Here is a 20,678-nt window from a genome sequence, read left to right as displayed (position 1 = left end):
ACTATATCCACGGCTTGTGCTCTTGTATCACTAGCCAGCCAAAGCAACTCAATATCAGACATTCAATGCCTGATAATCCTCTCTCAAACGACATAAGGGACCGCTGCTCACCAGACGACCACTTACAAGATATGAAAATAATACACCCAGTCACATCAGTTGCCATCCTTCGCTACAATACCTCGACTGGTCTTGTTTAAGTGTTAGCTTGTTTGTTCTTCACGATGTGCTAACAGTGTCCTGCTGGCTGCCTACTTACTACACAAACACTCCCTCCGCCTTCCTCACTACCACACTTCGCCTCACCATATATATAAGCATACTCACGCCTTCGTCCTCTGCCACCTTACCACACATTACAACACACTTCCTCCTTCGCCTCATCACACCACCACACATTACAAAAAAGTATTCAAAACACTCTCTCCTCCTCACACAAACACGAGACCCAAAAGTAGCAACACACTGACACGTACACACAAGGAAAAGATGACCAAACCATAAGGACGTAAGTGTATGTGTAAACACTATTTATGGTGACAATGCTCTAGAGTGCTGGACAAATGTAACTAGTATTTTTATTTATTCGTTAACTTAATATTTAGCAAAACTGTACACACACACACTTAGGCGCCTCACAAACACAGCCGTGCTGGATGATGTAGGAGGCTATTTTTAGATTTTTTTTTTTTAGTCGCCAGAATGTTGGCAAGATATATTAGAATACAACGTATATAACATTTTCCGGTAATGACAGACAAGTAAATTTCGAATTGTGACCTTTTCTTTTCAAGCATCAAGATAACAATAACTAACCTCTGATAGCGAGCCCTGCAGGACATAACGGCAGGAATGTTGCTAATGCCTAGGTTAGGATCTATGAACGTGGGTCTTTTGGAACTGGAGTCTAATAAAACTGAGTCCAATTAAGACTTGGATCTACTAAATTTTGGGCTTATGAGTACTGGGACCTAATAGGACTAGGATCTACCAAAACCAGGACCTACCTGTATTAGGACTTAAGCTTGGGGTCAGAAGGTAGAGGCACATTTAATGAAGGTGCAGTCTCCAAAAATAATGCAAAAACAAAACAAAAAATACTGTATGCTGTACCAGGATTTGTGTGCTATACAAATGTAATTTGTTCAGTATTGTATACTGTACTCACGTTGCTTTATGTGCTGATATGAGTACGTATACCGGTACACTAAAGTATTTACCGATTTTACACAGGATTTTCACAAAAACTACTTTAGGGAGGACTCCCTTGAAAATTGCACTGAGTAATTGAAGAATTAAACAAGCATCTGCTATGTGGACTGGGCCTATTATGCATTGGGCTTATTAGGTCTTTGGCCTATGAGGAATGGGGCCTATTAAGTCTAAGAGTATATACAGGTTGGGGCTTATTTGACCTCATAAGCATCAAACTTAGTCCTTACCGATTTTCCTTTACTAATGAGATCAGCACAAGGCAACTTAGAATAATTTACAAAATACTGTACTCAGATGCCTTATTTATAGTGTTCTTACAGAAATTTCAAATCTTGTCACAGTTGAAGTGATTCAGACACATTCTTGCAGCACCAATTTGGTGAAAAATCCATTATGTTAAGCTACGTGAATCTGGATTGGGGGTTGTATTAAACTTACTTGTACTTGTATAGGCGAATCCCTACGGTAATGAATCCCAATCTTCATGGTTGATGTGTCTGATTAAACAATGATATGAGTGCAGTGTTGTCTCTTCGGGTATAAAATTACACTACAGTATCACACTTTTATTGTAACATATAACAACCTGTTCACTCAAGAACAAAAATAACAAGGGTTCCTCTACCTTGTATTTCTTATTTCCATTATTTCGACATCATTATCAAGATAAAGAACAGTGAATTAAAGCCTTCTAATATGTATTTGACACACATTTTACACTATTTTAAACATCCTCGCTTCCACTCTCACATAGACATACACAAAAAGATACAATCATAAAGTCAGGCACTTTGAGACAAAATCAGGCACTTCAACCCACACAAAAAAATTCAGGCACTTTAATGAGTAATTTTTTTAACTGTCTTCAATACAAACTCTGTACTGTAATATTCAATCCAATTCTCATCATCACATTACAGCTGTCTCATCATTCAACCTCTGCAGACATAAACATGACCAATGGCTTTACCTTCCTCTACGCCGCCTCTGGCACCTTCCACGGACACAAGCCACATTGATGGGGTCGTACACATGTCCTCTTTGGCACCTCCAAGAATACATCTGCCAAACACCATCCTCCAGCACACACTCATGGAATACGTAGCACCGACTTTGGTCAACCACCAGGCCTGGTTCAAAACAGACAGGGTGCGGGGGTGGTAAGGCAGCAGTTTGCTCAGCCAAAGTTTCCATAGCAGCTTCCACATCAGGGATAGTGGTGTCTGTTTCCAAGTCAATCTCTGGAAGTGTGGTTAGACTTGGTTCTGAGCCTAGAACACTATCAGTCTGATCAATGACCTGTTGACCTTGTTGCTGGAATCTCTGGTCCTGGACCTGTTGACCTTGTTGCTGGAATCTCTGGTCCTGGACCTGTTGATCTTGTTGCTGGAATCTCTGGTCCTGGACCTGTTGACCTTGTTGCTGGAATCTCTGATCATGGACCTGTTGACCTTGTTGCTGGAATCTCTGGTCCTGGACCTGTTGACCTTGTTGCTGGAATCTCTGGTCCTGGACCTGTTGACCTTGTTGCTGGAATCTCTGGTCATGGACCTGTTGACCTTGTTGCTGGAATCTCTGGTCCTGGACCTGTTGACCTTGTTGCTGGAATCGTTGGTCAGGGACCTGTTGACCTTGTAGCTGGAATCTTTGGTCAGGGACCTGTTGACCTTCTTGTTGGACTCTTTGGTTAGGGGCCTGTTGACCTTGTAGCTGGAATCTACGGTCAGGGACCTGTTGCTGGAAATGTTGGTTGGGTATCTCTGGGTGCTCTTCACGGGGTCTTTCATTTTGCAAATTCGGTGCTTGTTGTGAGAATCTCTGGTCATGGGATGGTGATTCCCCTTGAGAAGACTGCCTTTGATCCTGGAACTGAGGTGTCTGCTGCGGGAATCTTTCTTCTTGGAAATGTGGATCACCTTGAGAGAACTTTTGGGGGATTTCAGTTTGTTGATGTTGTGAAAATCTTTTATCCTGGAACACCTGACCAGATTCCTGCTCATTTTGAGGTGTGATTTGTTGGCCCTCTGTGAGACTTTGACTTGGGGGCTGAACTCCAGGCTGCTGCAGCCGACGACGCTGGAACTGGTCAATACCGGACGTGACACGTTGGGGTGTTGGTACTGGACGAGGTCCTTGACGAGATGTCTGTGTAGACAGGTGATCCTCATCCCGACGCTGGCCACGGATATCAGTGCTCAACACCCTCTGAGGCTGAGGCCGATGCCTTCTTCTTATTGTTGCTGCATCTTGCCTGAATACAGTCTTGTTCACAGGTTCCTCCTCTTGTTGGGGAGGTGTTGTTGGGGTTGGAGTTGGTTCGGGCGTAGTTTCAGCTAGCCCCAAAAGTGTTACAGTTTCCATCGCCGCCTCAGTCTCAAACTCCGGCTGCACATTCAGCAAAACATAATATAGTGTGTCTTTATATATCTATTTCATTAAGTCTAACAAAACTTGTCACACATGAAAAAATAAGTAAATCTTAATCAGTCATATATTTCAACAATATCAATTGGGTAGATACACAAAATACTTGTCACATTTGTTGTATACATAACCAGAATCACTGTTGTTAGTAAATGAGTTTACTTATAGAATTAGTGAAGTTGGTTAATCATCTTCTTGTTAACTCTGAAAACAGAGACATTGCACATATTAATATCTTCCAAGAACCTGCAACATTAGATTTGTTTCCCGTACCTTCTACTTTGGTAATGTTCATGCAAGCCTAATCCAACCTACCCTAACCTCAATAAGGTGCAGGCAAACCTATGTTAGCCATGATAATATGCATGCAAACCTTAGCCATATAACATAATATCTTGTAATATCAGGCAGTACTATGGTTTAGTTGTTAGCATCAATATCAAAAGAAATTAGGAACTATAAGACTAGCTTAGAACTAAAATACTGTTGAGGTTTGTCACTTATTAGACACAAAAGACATATAATTACGATAAACACAAATAATTGCATCACTGAAACTCTACTGTAAGTTACTGACTTTTTAATAATGGCTTATTGGAAAAGTAAAGCCGCCAAATGGCTTGCTTACGATAAATAATGGACAGAAATGCCTTACTACATACAGTGACATGGGGGATGTGGGTCATTTTATAAAAGCTTTTATTACAGAAAGGAAAAGGAACATAAACGTACGTACGTGTGTGTGTGAGAGCAAAAAGATATACTCAATGGAATACAAAGCCAAGTCTCAATGATGCATATAAAACAGTTGGATTAAAAACCACAGGCAGACCATAACACCCACCACCTACCATCTTCATCATCAACATTCGCCTCCCTCTACACTACCACCACCATCACCACCACCACACGGGGAGGGGCCCCTCACCAGCTCCCCGCGAACCATGCTGCCCCCACCACCGTCAACGACAGGAGTGCCACCAGCAGGGCCTTGTGTCCAGAACCCACCGAGATCGTGGTGCTACTGGAGGCCATCGCGTCCAGCCACACATCTGAATATTCACTGTTGTTCGACAATTGGAACTCAAAGTCGATGGCCCTGAAGAGACTGAGTCGGTGGCTGTGGACATAGGAAGAAACACTGCATAAGCTACACAAGAATAAGTACATAGTAAATTACACAAGGATAAGTACTGAGTGAACTACAAAAGGTTGAGTATAAAGTACACTAGACAAGGATCACTACTGAGTATATCACACAATACAGTACTACACAAGTGACACACCACAATGTAGAAAGGCTCATCCTAACACTAACCATCTTTTAATATGACTAAAAATTGTAAGCCCTGATATACAAAAAAGTATCAGAAATATTCAACATACTGCAATATCTTTTTTTTTACTTTATAATGAGGATTAATTTGTAAGATGACCTGAAGATTAGAAACCCAGCTTATTTCACCTGATGATTAAACACATTGCCACCTGGGGGGTTAGTTTAGGCTTGGATTAGGGTGGGTAATCTTAAGGTAAATTAAACCGGAGTCTATCTCCTAGTGATCAGATTTGTCTCATATTAAAGAATTTTCTCATTATTTGCTCCAAAATTCAAGTCCCAACAGGGCAAATCAGAAATTAACACATTGAATTAGGGAACAATTGGACCAAGCTATGGATTTTCAGCTGAGTAAAGGATAAAGTAGCTTAACTTAGGTTAATGTACTGACATACAACCCTTAGGAAGAGTGATGCTATAGAAAATAGTGCTTATTCAAAATGACATGAAGAGGTGGATATGAGACAGACAGACAGAGAGGAAACAATAGACCAGGAGAAATACAATGAGAAATACAGAGTGAGAAGGACCTGAAAAGAAACAATGGAAGACTAAAGGAAGGGAATAAAAAGAATGGAGAAGAGGAAGGAAAGGACAGAAAACAGGATAAGGGTGAGGAAGATAACTCACAAGTCGGGCTGAGGGTAGTCTGGGTCATTGTTGGGGGCGGGATGGAGGGCCTGGTAGTCCCTGGCATCATCTACACCGTGGATGGCGTACGCATTCATGCGCGTCACATTGGGTGGGAAGTAACCTGGGGGGATCATGGCTGACCCTTTCCATATACCCTAAAGAAATAACAGGATAAAATAAGCATTCCTTCTTCTTCCTCCTTACAAGTCTTTTCCCATTACTGTATGATGTAATGCAGATGGAATCAAATGTGAACACAGCCTCTCCCTTCATTCACTCATTCATTCCCATAACAGTTATATTGAACAAAGGTGTTACCCTTTTACAGCATATCTTATAGCTTAATGCAAGTGATCACGGGCCCTTCGTGCCCTTGTGAAAGTATGAACGCTCGTGACAGCGCACAGCGAATGAGGGTTCGCCAAGTCCGTAGACTTGCATGGTTAATTAGGGTGCGCCAAGTCTGTAGACTTGCATCGTTTTCCATTGTAAATAAAATGGTTAATTAATGCCTTCCTAAAGAAACCATCGACATAGGACCAGGTTTGCTCCACTCTACAAATTTTTTGCGATTTTTTCACCAAGTTTGATGAAAAACAATTGTGCCATTTCGGCTGCCCAGAACAGACAGACAGACACACGGCTAGTCCTATAGTATATTATATACAACAGTATTACCCACAAAGATTATTCTGAATTTCCAAAAGTTTAATTGTAGAAACTGAGAGATGTAATGCTTAATAAATTTTTCAAAATTTTCTTTCTTTTTTTCTCTCTCTCTTACTCTTTAACTTTAACTTTATCTTTCTGTCTCCTTTTCTTCCTGAATATACCCTAAGAGAGAGAGAGAGACACTGGGGTGATAAACCTTTCCCCAACATGTTTGAGTCCACAGGTTTACCAGAAATGTCTACTCTATATACACACACACACACACACACAGATTTCAAGTGGTATCACACCATTTATAGACATCTCAAGGCATCAAAGAAGAATTAATATTAAGTCTACCACTGAAATCCATTACTTAATATGGTTTCTATTGTGTTTACAACTTTAATTAATCAGGAACTGGAATGCATAACTAGTATATAAGTCTGAAGCCTCTTAGCAAGAGTAGGAACTAATTTTCATGAGCACCTACAAGTTAATATGGCTTCTTAAGTGTTTAGAATTTTAGCCAAGCAGGTAATGGAACATCTATTTGGTGTACATGAATCTCACTCACTAAATGCTACACCTAGAGTTAAGTAGACTCAAGAAAGAATGAATGTATGTCATGAACAGATGCCCACCAAGTGTAATACTGTACACCCATCACCAAATTACCTCCCATGGGATAAAACTACTTCCAATACCTCTCATTGGGTATGTTAAACTAACTCACATGGGGTACATTAAACCATCTCTCATGGGGAATGTTAAACCACCTTCCATGGGGCACATTAAACAGCCTTCCATAGGGGTATACTCACTGGCTTATTTTCAATGGGCATGGTTCTCTCTGTGACAAGGAAATCAAGAGGGAGGGAGTGCTTGATGGTATTCCTTTCTCCCTTTAAGAGAAGCAGAAGGTGTTCGCCCCAGGGTCCCAACTCCACCTCCAGGTACTCGTCGTTGTCGTTTAGGAAGAACATCTCCACCACTGCATAGAAAAACTCTTCACAACATGTCACCAAAAAACAAAATTCAAATTTCATCATCTGCAATTGTCAAAGTACGTACAGTATTTTAAAGAGCCATCTTGTTCATATGCAGTAGGGCATTAATACATAATACCAGTACATAGTCTAGTTCTCTCGAGTCATAAAATACCTTAATCATGTCAAATTGCTCTGTACATGATAGACAGAGCACTAGTAAATGTTATAGGTGTGAGTTATGATATTTATTAATTATAGGCTAATTTAGAATTTTTTGAATTTTTGGCGTGCCATACCATAATGACTTCTCATGTGTGTACCAACTTAATGTCTTCAATGGTTTGGTCAATACATACACTGTACTATAATTAAAGTAAGGTATTTTATCTAAATATTAGGATTGTTATTGTTTTCAACCTTATTACACCATGGCTATAGTGCATGGCCATTATTACTGTGAGTAACATTACAATATCATCATTATATATGAGTGAAAGTGCCATAATGTCAACAAGTGTATTTTGTGGTGAGGATTTTGTAAAAGAGAGAGAGAGAGAGAGAGAGAGAGAGAGAGAGAGAGAGAGAGAGAGACTTACCTTCATAATCCCACAGACCATAGAATGGCTGGCCTGCAGTACCATTAGGGGCAGGGTCGTTGTAAAAGGGAGCCGTCACGTTCAACTCCACTCCAGCCTGTAAGCTCACAAAGTGATAGTAACTATGCACCCATTCTCCAACCACTTTCTCACTCTTGGATCTACTTAACTTAGTCTTTTCCATTTCAGCTCACGATGGCTGAAGTGAAAATGACTAAATTCTCCTATCATTCACTTTTATTGGTTCCTTTTTAAGTATCTTACCAGTTGTATAGTAAACTAATGTTCAACTTCCACATCATGACCGAAGTTATCTTTTATTTTATCACTCTCGCTTCCTACTACACAAAAGAATCACACATAAAGCTACTAATTGACACAATGCTTTCTGATCTAGACTGCACAATGCTCCCTCCTACCCAGCAATTATCAGTTTGTTCCTGGATGACAGCCTTCTTCAGTGCTAAGGAAATTGTTCCATGGAATGCTCACAGGAGACCAAGCTCAACTGCTTAGTAGCCAAGAAAATTACAATTTAGTGGGTTTGACTATCCTTGGAGGGTTAATCACTCAACCAATACTAACCCAAATGGAACTGTGATTATCTATGGGAATTAGAGAACCACCAAACCAGCATGATATTCATCTCTTTCTCATTCTCTCACATACACACCTGGAAGCCCTGGAGAGTAAACTGGACTGGAGTGTTGGGCACAGGCAAGTTGTTCCATGTTGTTGTAATATTGTACGGGAACACTCTGTAAAAATATTCCTTTTGTTACAACGTTATGAGTTTAAGGCAAAGCATAATATAGCACCTTCAAAACACCATCTAACTTGAGTCATACCAATGTTGAATAATTCACCTTATTCAACAAATGGAAGGGATGGGTCAAAAATTTCAGATTAACCCTTGAGTGCAGTATCATTATATTCAAGGGATAAGTCACTGTATTTAAAGCATGAAAGTTTGAGGATACATCTGCCCTCCACCCACCTCTTCCAAGCACCTCATAATTGGCGCCATATTTATAAATAAATTTTTATTCTATCTCTCCCATGATGGAATATGGCTGTATTATTGTCTCCACCATGGCAACTAACACTGTCTTTCACATTATGGTACCTATCACCATCACCCCATCAAGGTATCTCACACCATGGTAAGTGTTACTCACCCCTGCAGAGCATCTTCCCAGAGTTCACTCATGGGAGCATTGGGTTGGTCTGGGAGTAGTTCTGACATGTTGATTGGCTGGAAGTACTGGAGGGCATGGCTGGAAGGGTAAAGAAATGTTGCTACAGTCCTAAAATCCTCTGATGGGAATGCTTTTTTTTAAGTTAAAAATTTTGACCTTAATTACTATACCTAAATGTTGTCCTACCCTTTCATTATTATATTTATTGAGACAGAAGGATATTTAACCCATATATAATATATCTTTTTTAATGAAAGAACAATATGCCAATCTAGTTTCCCATAAAAATTATCCTGTAAAAAAATCTACCCACCTCTACCTATGGACATGTGCAGTTATAATATACAGTATCTTTTATTCTGCCAGAGGAATAAGAAAGTGCCTATAACAGATAGAAATCAACATTTTAATTACGAGTCCTCAGTAAGAAAAAATCTACCATACCAGTAGCAGCAAGTGGTTACCCTGGAGGATGATACAGTACAGGTAAATCTACTTCTATCTTTCCATCCCTTTACATAATAAGTAGTTAATCAGGAGGACCATATACAGAACACAAGTGCAAGTAAATATATCTATCTATCCATATATATAGAAACAAGTAGATAGGTATTTGGACTGGCATATGCACAAGCCAAGCTAAATTTATCTATCTACCTATCCATATGTGCAACACTAAGAGGCCTGGTATACACACAAGTCTGGGTTGGATGCATTTTCCGGAGCTGGGTAGAGGCTCTCGTACATTCGGTCCTTGCCTGATCCATGGATAGCGTATGCATTGAACTTTGTCACCTGCAATATGAAGGTTAGTTAGTGTGCAATAACAAACTGGCAAACTGGTAAATGTCCTGCTGTAATTCCTGTAATACGAACACTCCTTCAAACACAAAATAAATCATAAAACTAACATCAGATAGCTCAACAACACAAACACCAAGTAACTACAACACTAGTGAAAGTTGGTCTCAGACACCTGATGACCTATTAGGGGCAGTGTAAATACAACACAATAAATACTAAGCCTTCAGAATACAGAGTATGTGCAGCTGGCACTTCACTTGCCTCCCTTCATTACCAAATTGTAGAGTTAGCTACCTAATTACATCTGAGTGGACTGGGGATACCCCAGTCATGCACCAACTACCCTTCGGGCAAATGAGCATTGCATTCATTTGGGCACCTCACCCCTTATAACATAACACTCCCTCACAAAGACCTCAACCAAAAGTGTCTCAGATCTGGCTGTTACAAATATGCAGCTTTTCAATATCAATACTGTATGAGAAGTTTGATAAAGGGATAAAGGGAGGTAGTGAATCAACCTACTGTAGGAGGTAAATAGGTGATGGGAATCTTGGCCAGGCCAGTCCAGGATTTGGTTGTGGGGTTCCTCTGGGTGGTGACCTCCAGAGGCAACGAGTGACGGATAGTGACCCTCTGTTCACTCAACATCAGTACAATGTGTTGCCCCCACCTGTAAAAAGTATGGGACATGTTACATCCTGTTCTAGCACACAATTAAAATACTGTACATATATAGACACACACACACACACACTATATATAATGTTTTTGTACTCATGACAAAATTGCAAACATTTGTACTGTACAAGCAAACAATAAACTCATAAAATGTTGTTGCAACCTCAACATTGTAAACATTATTTGTGTAAAAGGCATTACACAAGCTTAGGTTATGATGTTTCAATCTCAAGGCTACATTTTTATTAGTTACTGTATTCATACTGGAGGCATTAAATTAATTCAAAATACAGTACTGTATGATGTCCCTGGCTGAGGAGAACATCACTATTTTGCTTAGGTATTTAGAGGTAACCAGAGGTCAAGAAACGTGACCTCTTGCTTCAAGTTATGACTATGTACTGTATTTAGAAATTTTTTAAACATAATAATATTGTGATTACCTGATGGCATATTTCTTTTAATTTACCATTTCTACCACTATCAGTTAAGGTGGTTGATCTGTTTTGTTACAACCTTTGTTATCCAGTGACACCAGATAATGAAAGTTGCCATCAGGTCAATTTAAAATATGTTTTACAGCTGGATGCACTGCCTATTGCCAACCCACCTTAAGACTACCTGAATATCCTAATAAAACACCATGACCTTGAGAACATGAATACCAATGTCAGTAATAGCTGTCCATACTAAATATCTGACAACAACAGCATTGTAAGGGGTTACAAGTGATCCAAGTTTAAGAGATCATGTGAGAAGAAACCCACGACGGCAGACAAAATGTTTATTCCAAACAGTTTCAGCAACAACCGTCCCCTTCTTAAGTAAAGTTACAGACAAGTACAGTACTGGCACATTCATCACTATATAAACTTATTATATACAGTGCACATGACATCACCTCACAATCACATCACCTGACCCCATCCCCATCAGACTCATCGCCACTGTGATGTGATTGTGAGGTGATGTCATGTGTATTGTATATAAGCTTATGATTAGCTTAGGTTAAACTTAAGGTAAAATAAGTGAGAGCTAATCCTAATGTGTTGCAGAAAAAGATTAATGTATCTATGGTCCCCAAAAATCAGCACTAAGCCATCTTGGGACACCTACCTGACCTCTCAACAATTCTGGTGAGTACAGAACATGGATACCTTTCCAGCCAACCACAATGTCGTATTACTCAACGTTTAAGCTCTGAAGTTCCAAGTTGGATCGACATACAAATTTTTCAGCCCATAGCCAATGATAAACATCATCACCCACCCACACACACACACACACACACACACACACACACACACACACACACACACATCCATCCTAAAAACAGGATAGTACCAACACTTCTGAACCCATAAAACTTCATAATATATCTCTGTACTCTGCCAGGTCATGTAGGCCCTGGCAAGTATAGTACAGTATACTCACGGGCACACCTCCACCTCCAAGTACTGGTTGTCATCGTTAAGGAAGAACGCCTCCACCACTGTCCAAGGAGAGACAAAGGAAGAGGTCAGCAACATACTAGATAAAACTCCAATACATTAATTTATAATAGACAAAACTCGTAGTGAACAGTACATTATTTCCTTAACTTATAGTCAATCAACTTATACTGAGCTAATTCATGTATCACGGACCTTCATAATTCCAAAGTCCATAGAATGCTTGTCCTGCAGGTCCTGGGGGCGATGGGGGGTCGTTGAAGAAGGGGGCATCAATACTCAACTCCAGGTACTGCTGGTCGCTGCTGGGGGAGAGCGTCAACTGCACGGGCTTATGGTCGATGGCTCCCCCGTTCCAGGTGGTGGTGATGGTGTATGTCTTAGCAGCCCTGCACATGGGAAATTAAAATGATATTTAGGAAATTAGCGAGCTGAATGGAAAAAAATCCACGACAAATTATTTTCCATGAGAAATTGCTGTATTGACTATCAAAATTAGTTTTTTTTAATCTATATACGTATTCATATTCAGTAAACATTACACTGTAATTACCTACAATGTCATCCACTTAAACAAAATGTGTTCACAATTATCACATAAGGTACAGTAGACAGTATAGGGGGCAATACATGAGTGAGATAAGGACAGTGTCATCTACTACTATGTCAACGATATAAGCTGGTCATTTTAACCCTTTATAAAAAAAGGATTTTATTATTACCTGCATTGTTATCATTATTGTTTGTTATTATTATTGTTATTATTAATATTATATATATATACAGAGGTCATTTAATGCACCCTCTATGAACCTGAGTCACCTTACCCTTTCTTTGTGATCATTATACTGTACAAGTGTACAAAATATCATATCACCTGACTGTTGATTTTTGTACAAGCCAAATTACAGTATTGTGGTTTAAGCTTCCTACTGCTTTTAGTGATTATAGCGAAATGCGAACTATAATAACAAGTATGACTGCAGTACTACTACCATTAAAATATACAAGTTTTCACTAATAAAAAAAAAGCATATGGCATTGGCTGGGTAAGCTTGGAGCATTTACTGCAGCCCTCAGTAATTACAGTGGCTCCAAAGCTCCCCGAGGGCATATTCAACACATGATAATATAAATACAGTAAACACAAAATAGTGTGAGGCAGAAAGCTACATCAGATATATACTGCCTTTATTTCTATGTGATAACAAAACCAAGGTTCAGATTCTTGAAGGTTCCTAGGCTGAATATTCATGGACAGTGAAGATGTGAGAATACATCAAAATTGGTTGGGGTAACCTCAGGCTGCAACCCAAATAAAACATCCAAAAATACGATAAAAATACACAGAGACTTTAACTAGTTATGTTCAATCAAAACTAGTAAACTTTAGTCTCGCTGTGATGAACACAAAGTCCTGCTCTGGAAGGAGAGTATTTGTTTGTTTACATGCATTTTAGTATTATTTTCATCATTATTGGAAAATTTTAAGGACAATGCAAACTATTTCCTGGGTTCCAGTCTTTTGGGACACGCCTGGGAAAGGTGTTATCCCAATGTGACCCTACCAAGCATCACAGGTTGATACGTAAATAAATGACCATTTAAATTAACACGGGCAACACATCTTTTACTCTTACGGGTAAATAAACAAACTGTGCCGAGCAAAATAACAGTTGGTGACGTTTGATGTAACAAAACCATCAAATGGCTCTGGTAACCAACAACTTACAGTGTCCTCGTCAATAAACAAAAATAATAATGAATAAGTAGGGGAGAATTAATAAAAGATATGTCACGAAAATATTACAAACGATAACGAAAGGAAAAAGATAAACCTCAATCAGAAAAGGTTGATGAATAAATGTATAGACAGCGCAGATGACAAAGAGAGTCTTGGATTTACTCACATACTGCATTACACGTCTTAACAGCTGTATGATTAACGATGATGACGAATGGTGCCACAACAAGGATAGGCTGCAGTCCGGGGGCAACAAGTGTTTGCATACAGGACGCGAACTCGTACCAAAATTGAACATATAAGGATAAATTAATGTTTGTATACGGTTATTGAAATTCCTTATACACAGAATAGTCTTTACATGTTTAAGCCAATCTTTATTTGACTCTACATGTGTTTTGCAGTCATAGAAAGGAATGAATATTTTATGTCTTCCACAGTTAATTTCTCAATGTTGTGATAAGGGCTGCCGGGATGTTGCCAGAGATGCATTAATCTTCTTATATTGACAATGACGATTAATTCACCAAATACAGTGTATTCTATCAAATGTTTCTACTTTAATATATATCATAATTAATGCAGTTTGAACGCAACATATTCAGATTAAATTACCGTTTAATACTTTACGAAACAGAAAATATGTACAAACTGGCATGAAGAGACATGTTATCAAACAATGGGCGTAATTTACTAAAACATACACAAACTTATCTCAATGTGAACACCGCCGCTGTAAAAGACGTAGGTCTAAAATTATCCTGTACTTCCTGACTTTAAGTTTATCTAGTGGGTGTACTTGTAGACGTGGATGTACCTGTAAGTGTAGGTGTACCTGTATTGTAATTTGTAAGTGTGGGTGTACTTGTAAACATTGGTGTATGTGTAAACGAGGGTGTATGTGTAAACAAGGGTGTATGTGTAAACGTGGGTGTGTGTGTGTGTGTGTAAACGAGGGTGTATGTGTAAACAAGGGTGTATGTGTAAACGTGGGTGTGCTTGCAGATGTAAGCGACTGTTGGTGACCGAGCCCTGAGCTGAGACCCAGGTGTGGTGAGGACTTCAAACACCTGGCAACTTACAAACACACACACACACACACGGCTCTTCCCTCAGTAACGCACACTCCACAACACACAAGTCAGTGGATGACCTCATACCGTACTAATAAATAAAATAATCTATCCTTGCCGTAGAATATATGTATAAATAAACTTGATGCTGGCGAGAGGAATATAAGTACAAATGAATAGATTTAGGAGTTACGACTGACATAGAATATATAAGCCTGGCAATGACGTGTTCGGTTAAGTTAATGCAATGAGGGCGTTTATATTCGTAAAAAAAATGGGAGAGGGAGGCCAAATTCATCATGATTTTAAGATATAAATCATCAAATGTAATGGATGGCTGATAGAACTTTTTTTTGTCATTCAAGCCACAAAACTCGTGTGTTATCACGTGTCCTTCATCGGTGTGAAATTAGGTATAAGTCGACAGTGTAGATATATTAAATTCCTCAAGTCTTCTCTATACAGTGTGTCCGATACAAACCTGTGAACCTTAGAATTGGCGGTGAGCGTTGTATCCACTGGGCCACCGCACCCTAGCATCATCATAGAGGTCGACAAAAACACTTTCCCAAAACATGAATAAAAACTTACCTGGTGGAGGCCGCGTACAACAGCACCAAGAGGAGAACGCCCATACTTCGCCTGTAAGAATACATTTACTATAGTTACTCCAACAGTCATAGAAAACAGTAAGGAAATAACAACAATATGAATGCTTTTACATATTAACTGGCTTATTTATCCTCTGTGCCACTTGTCAACTTAATAGCAGGTCAGGTGGTCTGTCTGTTCTCTGATGCTGATGCGCACTTGACAGGCCCTGAGCATATACAGTTACGACCAAAATTCCCTCGACACCTGTCCATATCTGGCATAAACTAGTAGGGCATAACCTGTAAACGTGACTAATTTATAAATAGTGAACGTTACTTTGTCAATATAAATCATGTCAGGTACTTGAGTCATGTTTGTGGCTAATTTAGAGATAGTGAAGAGAAAAATCTAAGTAAATGCGTTGAAATTCCAAGCCCGCCTAACTGTTTCCCTCTAGATTTCGTTTCTTTTATCCTCTTCACCACTGATCGGCTCGTTAGTCGCTTGGGCAAGTACTGTTGGAAAGTACTGGTCATGCACCGGCTCCTGAATGCACCCTCAAGTACAAGTAAGATATTATCAAACATATCGATGCAATTTTCAAGCCCCAATTACGTGCCCCCGAGGTGATGCAGTGTATAAAATGTCTTGTGCCAGTTACACTCACAGTCTCACACTCAGGTTGTTACTACGACGAAGTTAATTAAAAAACATAAAAAAAAAAATAAATAAATAAAAACAAGAAAAACACTGGCTATTAATACACAAACACAAGAAAAAAAATAAGTTATTTCAAACAGGTGGATTTTTTTTCTGTTTCGTCATTTGATTAGTCACCCATCCACCGTTTAAGAACACCTTGGGAATTAAGGAATCACCTGAAGATTAACCACCCCAGTTTATTTCACCTGATGATTAAACACCTTAACGCTACCTGGGGGTTAGATTAAGTTAATAATAGGGTGTTTAATCATCAGGTAAAAATAAGCTGGGTGTGCTTACTCTTCACGTGATCCGAAGTCAGCTGCTTTTAAAAGGCTGCTTGCTAGGGCTATCCATGCTTCAATGAACTTACTGCTAGCTAATGTTTATATCCCTCCACTGTACATGCTAAATTAACTTGAATTTTAATGAGAACTTTTACTGAATAATTACCTACATTATACACTGGTAAGGGGAAATCTGAACACCTGGGAGAGAAACTATTAAGAATTCCCTATCACGACAAAAATCTACTCTTGACCCACAAGATTCACAAACAAGGGACTGGATTACGTGATAGTTTTTTTTATACGATCAGGACGAGTCAATCCGGTTATAATCTGAATGTGCTGTTGGGCAAGTCTCAGGTACCCTCAACTTTTTGCCCTTACGCAGTATATCGTCTGTTGTTATGTGATATAATGTAGTTTACTTTATGTACTGCAGTATATGCTATATGATTATTATAATTTTAAGTAATCCCAAACTGTATAGGTGTGAGATTCGGGTCAAAGGTCATTATCAACACCTTGGATGACCCTGAGAATGAATAGGAGGTCACTTTACTCTTCATTTGTAATGTTCATACAAGTGGACCAAATGTTCCTCGAGAGAATAAAATTATGTTCTATCATATTTTTTCTCACTTTACAAATAAGTTTAAATCCTGTGTTATTATTTTTCTCTCTATTTTTTTTGTGGGGGTCGGTTATGATTACAATTATTTTACCTTGGAAACGTATAATCCAACTAACCAATTATATAACATTGTTGAGTTTTAGGTATTATTATAATTATATCTTGGCCGACGTGTAATCAAGGTTAGATTTATTGAGCCAAATAACCGAGTGAATCTGTGGTGATGTTATGGATTATGTTTGGTGAGAGTCACTTAGTTGTGTCTCGCTTCTGGGGGTGACCTTCACGTGTTACCCTGTCACCAACTCCACCTCCACCACTTGATACCCACTCCACCACCTCCTCCTCCACCACCATCACCTTTAAAACCATCTAAATTCCAGGTACTTAACTCCCTCACTCTCTGGGTCCCATTCCTAAGGTTAGGATACGTTAGATGAAGTCAGGCAGATCAGTTCAGGTTAGGTTAGGTCAGCTTAGTTTAGGTGAGTTTAGGTTAAGCTGGAGCCCATTTAACTAGTCACAGACAGCCTGGGTTAGGCCGGCAGGAGGTGGGAGTCTCAACCGGGCCTTCCCTCGGGCGTATCCTGGTAGGGATGGCGACCCCGCCCCCCACACACCTTGCTTCTGCCCCCTCCCCCCACTCCCTCTACCAGTCTACCCCCACGCCTTGCTCCTGCCCCCCACTCCCTCTACCAGTCTACCCCCACGCCTTGCTCCTGCCCCCCACTCCCTCTACCCCTCACACCCCATTGGTCCTGATTAACCTTCAGGTGAAATAAAGTGAGGGACAACTACTCTGACTTGTTCCGTTGTGTGTTGGAAATAAGTCCGTAAATGAGTACTGAGGCCCTTTACTGATGACCACCTGAGCAGATGTAAACACACTCAATATAATAACATAATCAACACACTCACGAGGTCCCCCTGCACTTCATTCGTTATTTGCTCCCACCCCCCCCCGTCAGTTTATTTCACCATCAGATTAACCACCCGATTGCTAACCTGACCTGACCTAACCTAACTAGCCTAACCTAACCTCTCTGTCTGTCTAAATGAATTGTTCTTATTACAACTTGTTCAACTCCCCCTTCCCACTCTCACCCTCCTCTCACCACTCGCCCCCACCCTCCCACTCCCACCACTCGCCCCCACCCTCCCACCCCTCTCACCACTGCCCCCACCCTCCCACCTCACCACTCTGCCCCCACCCCCCACCCTCCCCCTCACCACTCGCCCCCCACCCTCCCACCCCTCACCACTCGCCCCCACCCTCCCACTCCCTCTCACCACCACACCACTCTCGCCCCCACCCCCTCACCACTCTCAGCCTAGAGCGGAGCAAGGACCTGCGGTGCGGACTGGTTCCCTCACCGACATAAACAAAGAACAGGTTCCAATATTTTCATGGCCAGGCTTTAAAAAACACGTCAATAAAGGTTGTATACAGTGATATGTGAGGATTAAATTGATCTATACGAATCATAAATTAACCTAACCTGACCTAATCTAACCTAACCTGTCCTAGTCTAACCTAACCTAACCTAATCAACTACTGACTATCTTTCTGCCTCACTAACGGAGAAAAAAATCAATTAACATCGTAGAAAGACAAATATCTGGTTGTGTCCGTGTGTCTGTCTCTCACACTGATAACTAAGTCTTTTGATAGATAACACACATTGATGGCCTTATCACCTAACAAAAGCTGATAACTCCTTCTACTTGAAATTATTACTTCCTACTTGTAAACTAAACTATTCATTTTTTTTAGTATTAATAAGTCTTAATAACATGGATAATAGTAATACAAATAATGACACTATCAGATAACTCATCATCATCATCATCTTCATTGTTTTTACGGACATTTTCCACGAATAACAGTAATACGAATAATGACACTATCAGGTATAACTCATCATCATCATTTTCACGGCCATATTTACCTGCTTGTGTGAATACTGTACTGATAACAAATCCCCCCCCAACACTACCTCCCTGCCCCCCAACACTACCCCCCTGCCAACCCCCAACACTACCCCCCTGCCCCCCCCCCTCTTTACCCCTATCCCAAGAATGTTCTCACCAGCTGCCTGTGGTCTCAACTCGGGGTAAAACCTTGTGAGTGTCAGAACCTTTGACCACGCATTCATAAACCCTGACCACAATACTAACTCATCGACCTTAGCCTTTATTCCTTCTTCTGTACCTCCTTACTTCTCTTCCTTCCTTCTGCTGTACCTCCTTACTTCTCTTCCTTCCTTCTTCTGTACCTCCTTACCTCCTCCCTTCCTTCCTTCTTCTGTACCTCCTTACTTCTCTTCCTTCCTTCTTCTGTACCTCCTTACTTCTCTTCCTTCCTTCTTCTGTACCTCCTTACTTCTCTTCCTTCCTTCTTCTGTACCTCCTTACTTCTCTTCCTTCCTTCTTCTGTACCTCCTTACTTCTCTTCCTTCCTTCTTCTCTCAGTACCTCCTCACCTCCCATATCATTAGGTTAGGGGTAGTCAGGGTTAGGGTTCACTAGGCCATGGCCCCCAAATTACTACGTTTACGAGTGAAAGTGAGTGTCTTATAGTGAGTGTGTTATAGTGAGCATGTTATAGTGAGTGAAAGTGAGTGTTATAGTGTGTGTTATAGTGAGTGAAAGTGAGTGTGTTATAGTGAGTGAAAGTGAGTGTTATAGTGTGTGTTATAGTGAGTGAAAGTGAGTGTGTTATAGTGAGTGTGTTATAGTGAGTGTGTTAAGTGAGCGAAAGTGAGCTTTATAGTGAGTGTTATAGTGAGAGTGAAAGTGAGTTGGACGGATATATAAGCAATAGGGGCTGGGTTGTAAACGGGACTGCCTAGTATGGGCCAGCTGCAGTCTCCTCCATTCTTTTGACTGTGTAATAGTGTGTAACAGTGTGTAGTAATAGTGTGTGTAATAGTGTGTAATAGTGTGAATGATTGTGAAAGTGTAAGTGTGATAGCGAGAATGGATGCGACAACAAGATGAGGGAGGTAGAGAGGGAGAGGAAGGAGAGGTGAAGGGGGGAGGGGGTAGGGAGGGGGAGGAAAGAGTGTAGGAGGGGGGAGGAGGGTGTAGGAGGCAGATGTAGGAGGGGGAGGAGAGGGGGGAGGAAGGGGTGTAGTTAGGGTAATCCCCTGATTAGTGACCTGGATATATGTGTGAATGACCCGAGTAATACTGACACACACACACACACACACACACACACACACACACACACATTATTACACACACACACACACACACACACACACACACACACACACAGATGATGGTATAAGAAAGGCCTGACATGACAGATGATGACATAGGAAAACGAAGATAAAGGAGACAAGGAGGAATGACAGATAACGAGGCAGTGACGAAAGACACAAGGATGAGATGAGGACAAGGGAGGGGGGGAGGAGGAGGGAGGGGGACAGGAGGGAGGGGAGGGGAGGGGAGCAGGAGGAGGGGGGAGGAGGGAGGACGTACACCACAATCATAAGACAGGCTAGTCCAGCAGCCCCACATAGAGGAACCTGAGCCAATGACCCAAGGGTAGAGAGAGGGAGAGGAGGGGGGGGGAGAGGGAGAGAAGGAGGGGATAGGTGAGGGAGGGAGAGGGAGGGGGGAGGGAGGGGGAGGGAGAGAAGGAGGGGGGTAGG

General features: G+C 40.7%; 1 protein-coding gene across 3 annotated transcripts in view; it reads right to left on the bottom strand.

The window, feature by feature from the left end:
* Positions 1 to 1,766: 1,766 nt before the first annotated feature.
* Positions 1,767 to 20,678, bottom strand: part of LOC121873859 — a 31,331-nt gene continuing 12,419 nt past the window's right edge. For 2 of the 3 annotated variants that reach the window (XM_042377666.1, XM_042377668.1), the window contains exons 2-13: positions 15,394 to 15,444; positions 12,181 to 12,374; positions 11,969 to 12,026; positions 10,379 to 10,526; positions 9,747 to 9,844; positions 9,029 to 9,127; positions 8,524 to 8,608; positions 7,851 to 7,947; positions 7,087 to 7,256; positions 5,609 to 5,766; positions 4,648 to 4,759; positions 1,767 to 3,600 (exon numbers count right to left, since the gene is read on the bottom strand). In XM_042377666.1, coding sequence (XP_042233600.1) covers positions 2,182 to 3,600; positions 4,648 to 4,759; positions 5,609 to 5,766; positions 7,087 to 7,256; positions 7,851 to 7,947; positions 8,524 to 8,608; positions 9,029 to 9,127; positions 9,747 to 9,844; positions 10,379 to 10,526; positions 11,969 to 12,026; positions 12,181 to 12,374; positions 15,394 to 15,444 — 2,689 coding nt within the window. In that variant the 3' untranslated portion in view covers positions 1,767 to 2,181. Of the gene's footprint in view, positions 3,601 to 4,647; positions 4,760 to 5,608; positions 5,767 to 7,086; positions 7,257 to 7,850; positions 7,948 to 8,523; positions 8,609 to 9,028; positions 9,128 to 9,746; positions 9,845 to 10,378; positions 10,527 to 11,968; positions 12,027 to 12,180; positions 12,375 to 13,895; positions 14,012 to 15,393; positions 15,445 to 20,678 lie in introns of those variants that run through there. The other variant, XM_042377667.1, reaches the window with a different exon arrangement.

The sequence above is a fragment of the Homarus americanus genome, unplaced genomic scaffold (genome assembly GCF_018991925.1).
Source record: "Homarus americanus isolate GMGI-L3 unplaced genomic scaffold, GMGI_Hamer_2.0 scaffold25827, whole genome shotgun sequence".
NCBI classification, from domain to species: Eukaryota; Metazoa; Arthropoda; class Malacostraca; order Decapoda; family Nephropidae; genus Homarus; species Homarus americanus.
This window is presented reverse-complemented; position numbering and strand designations above follow the sequence as displayed.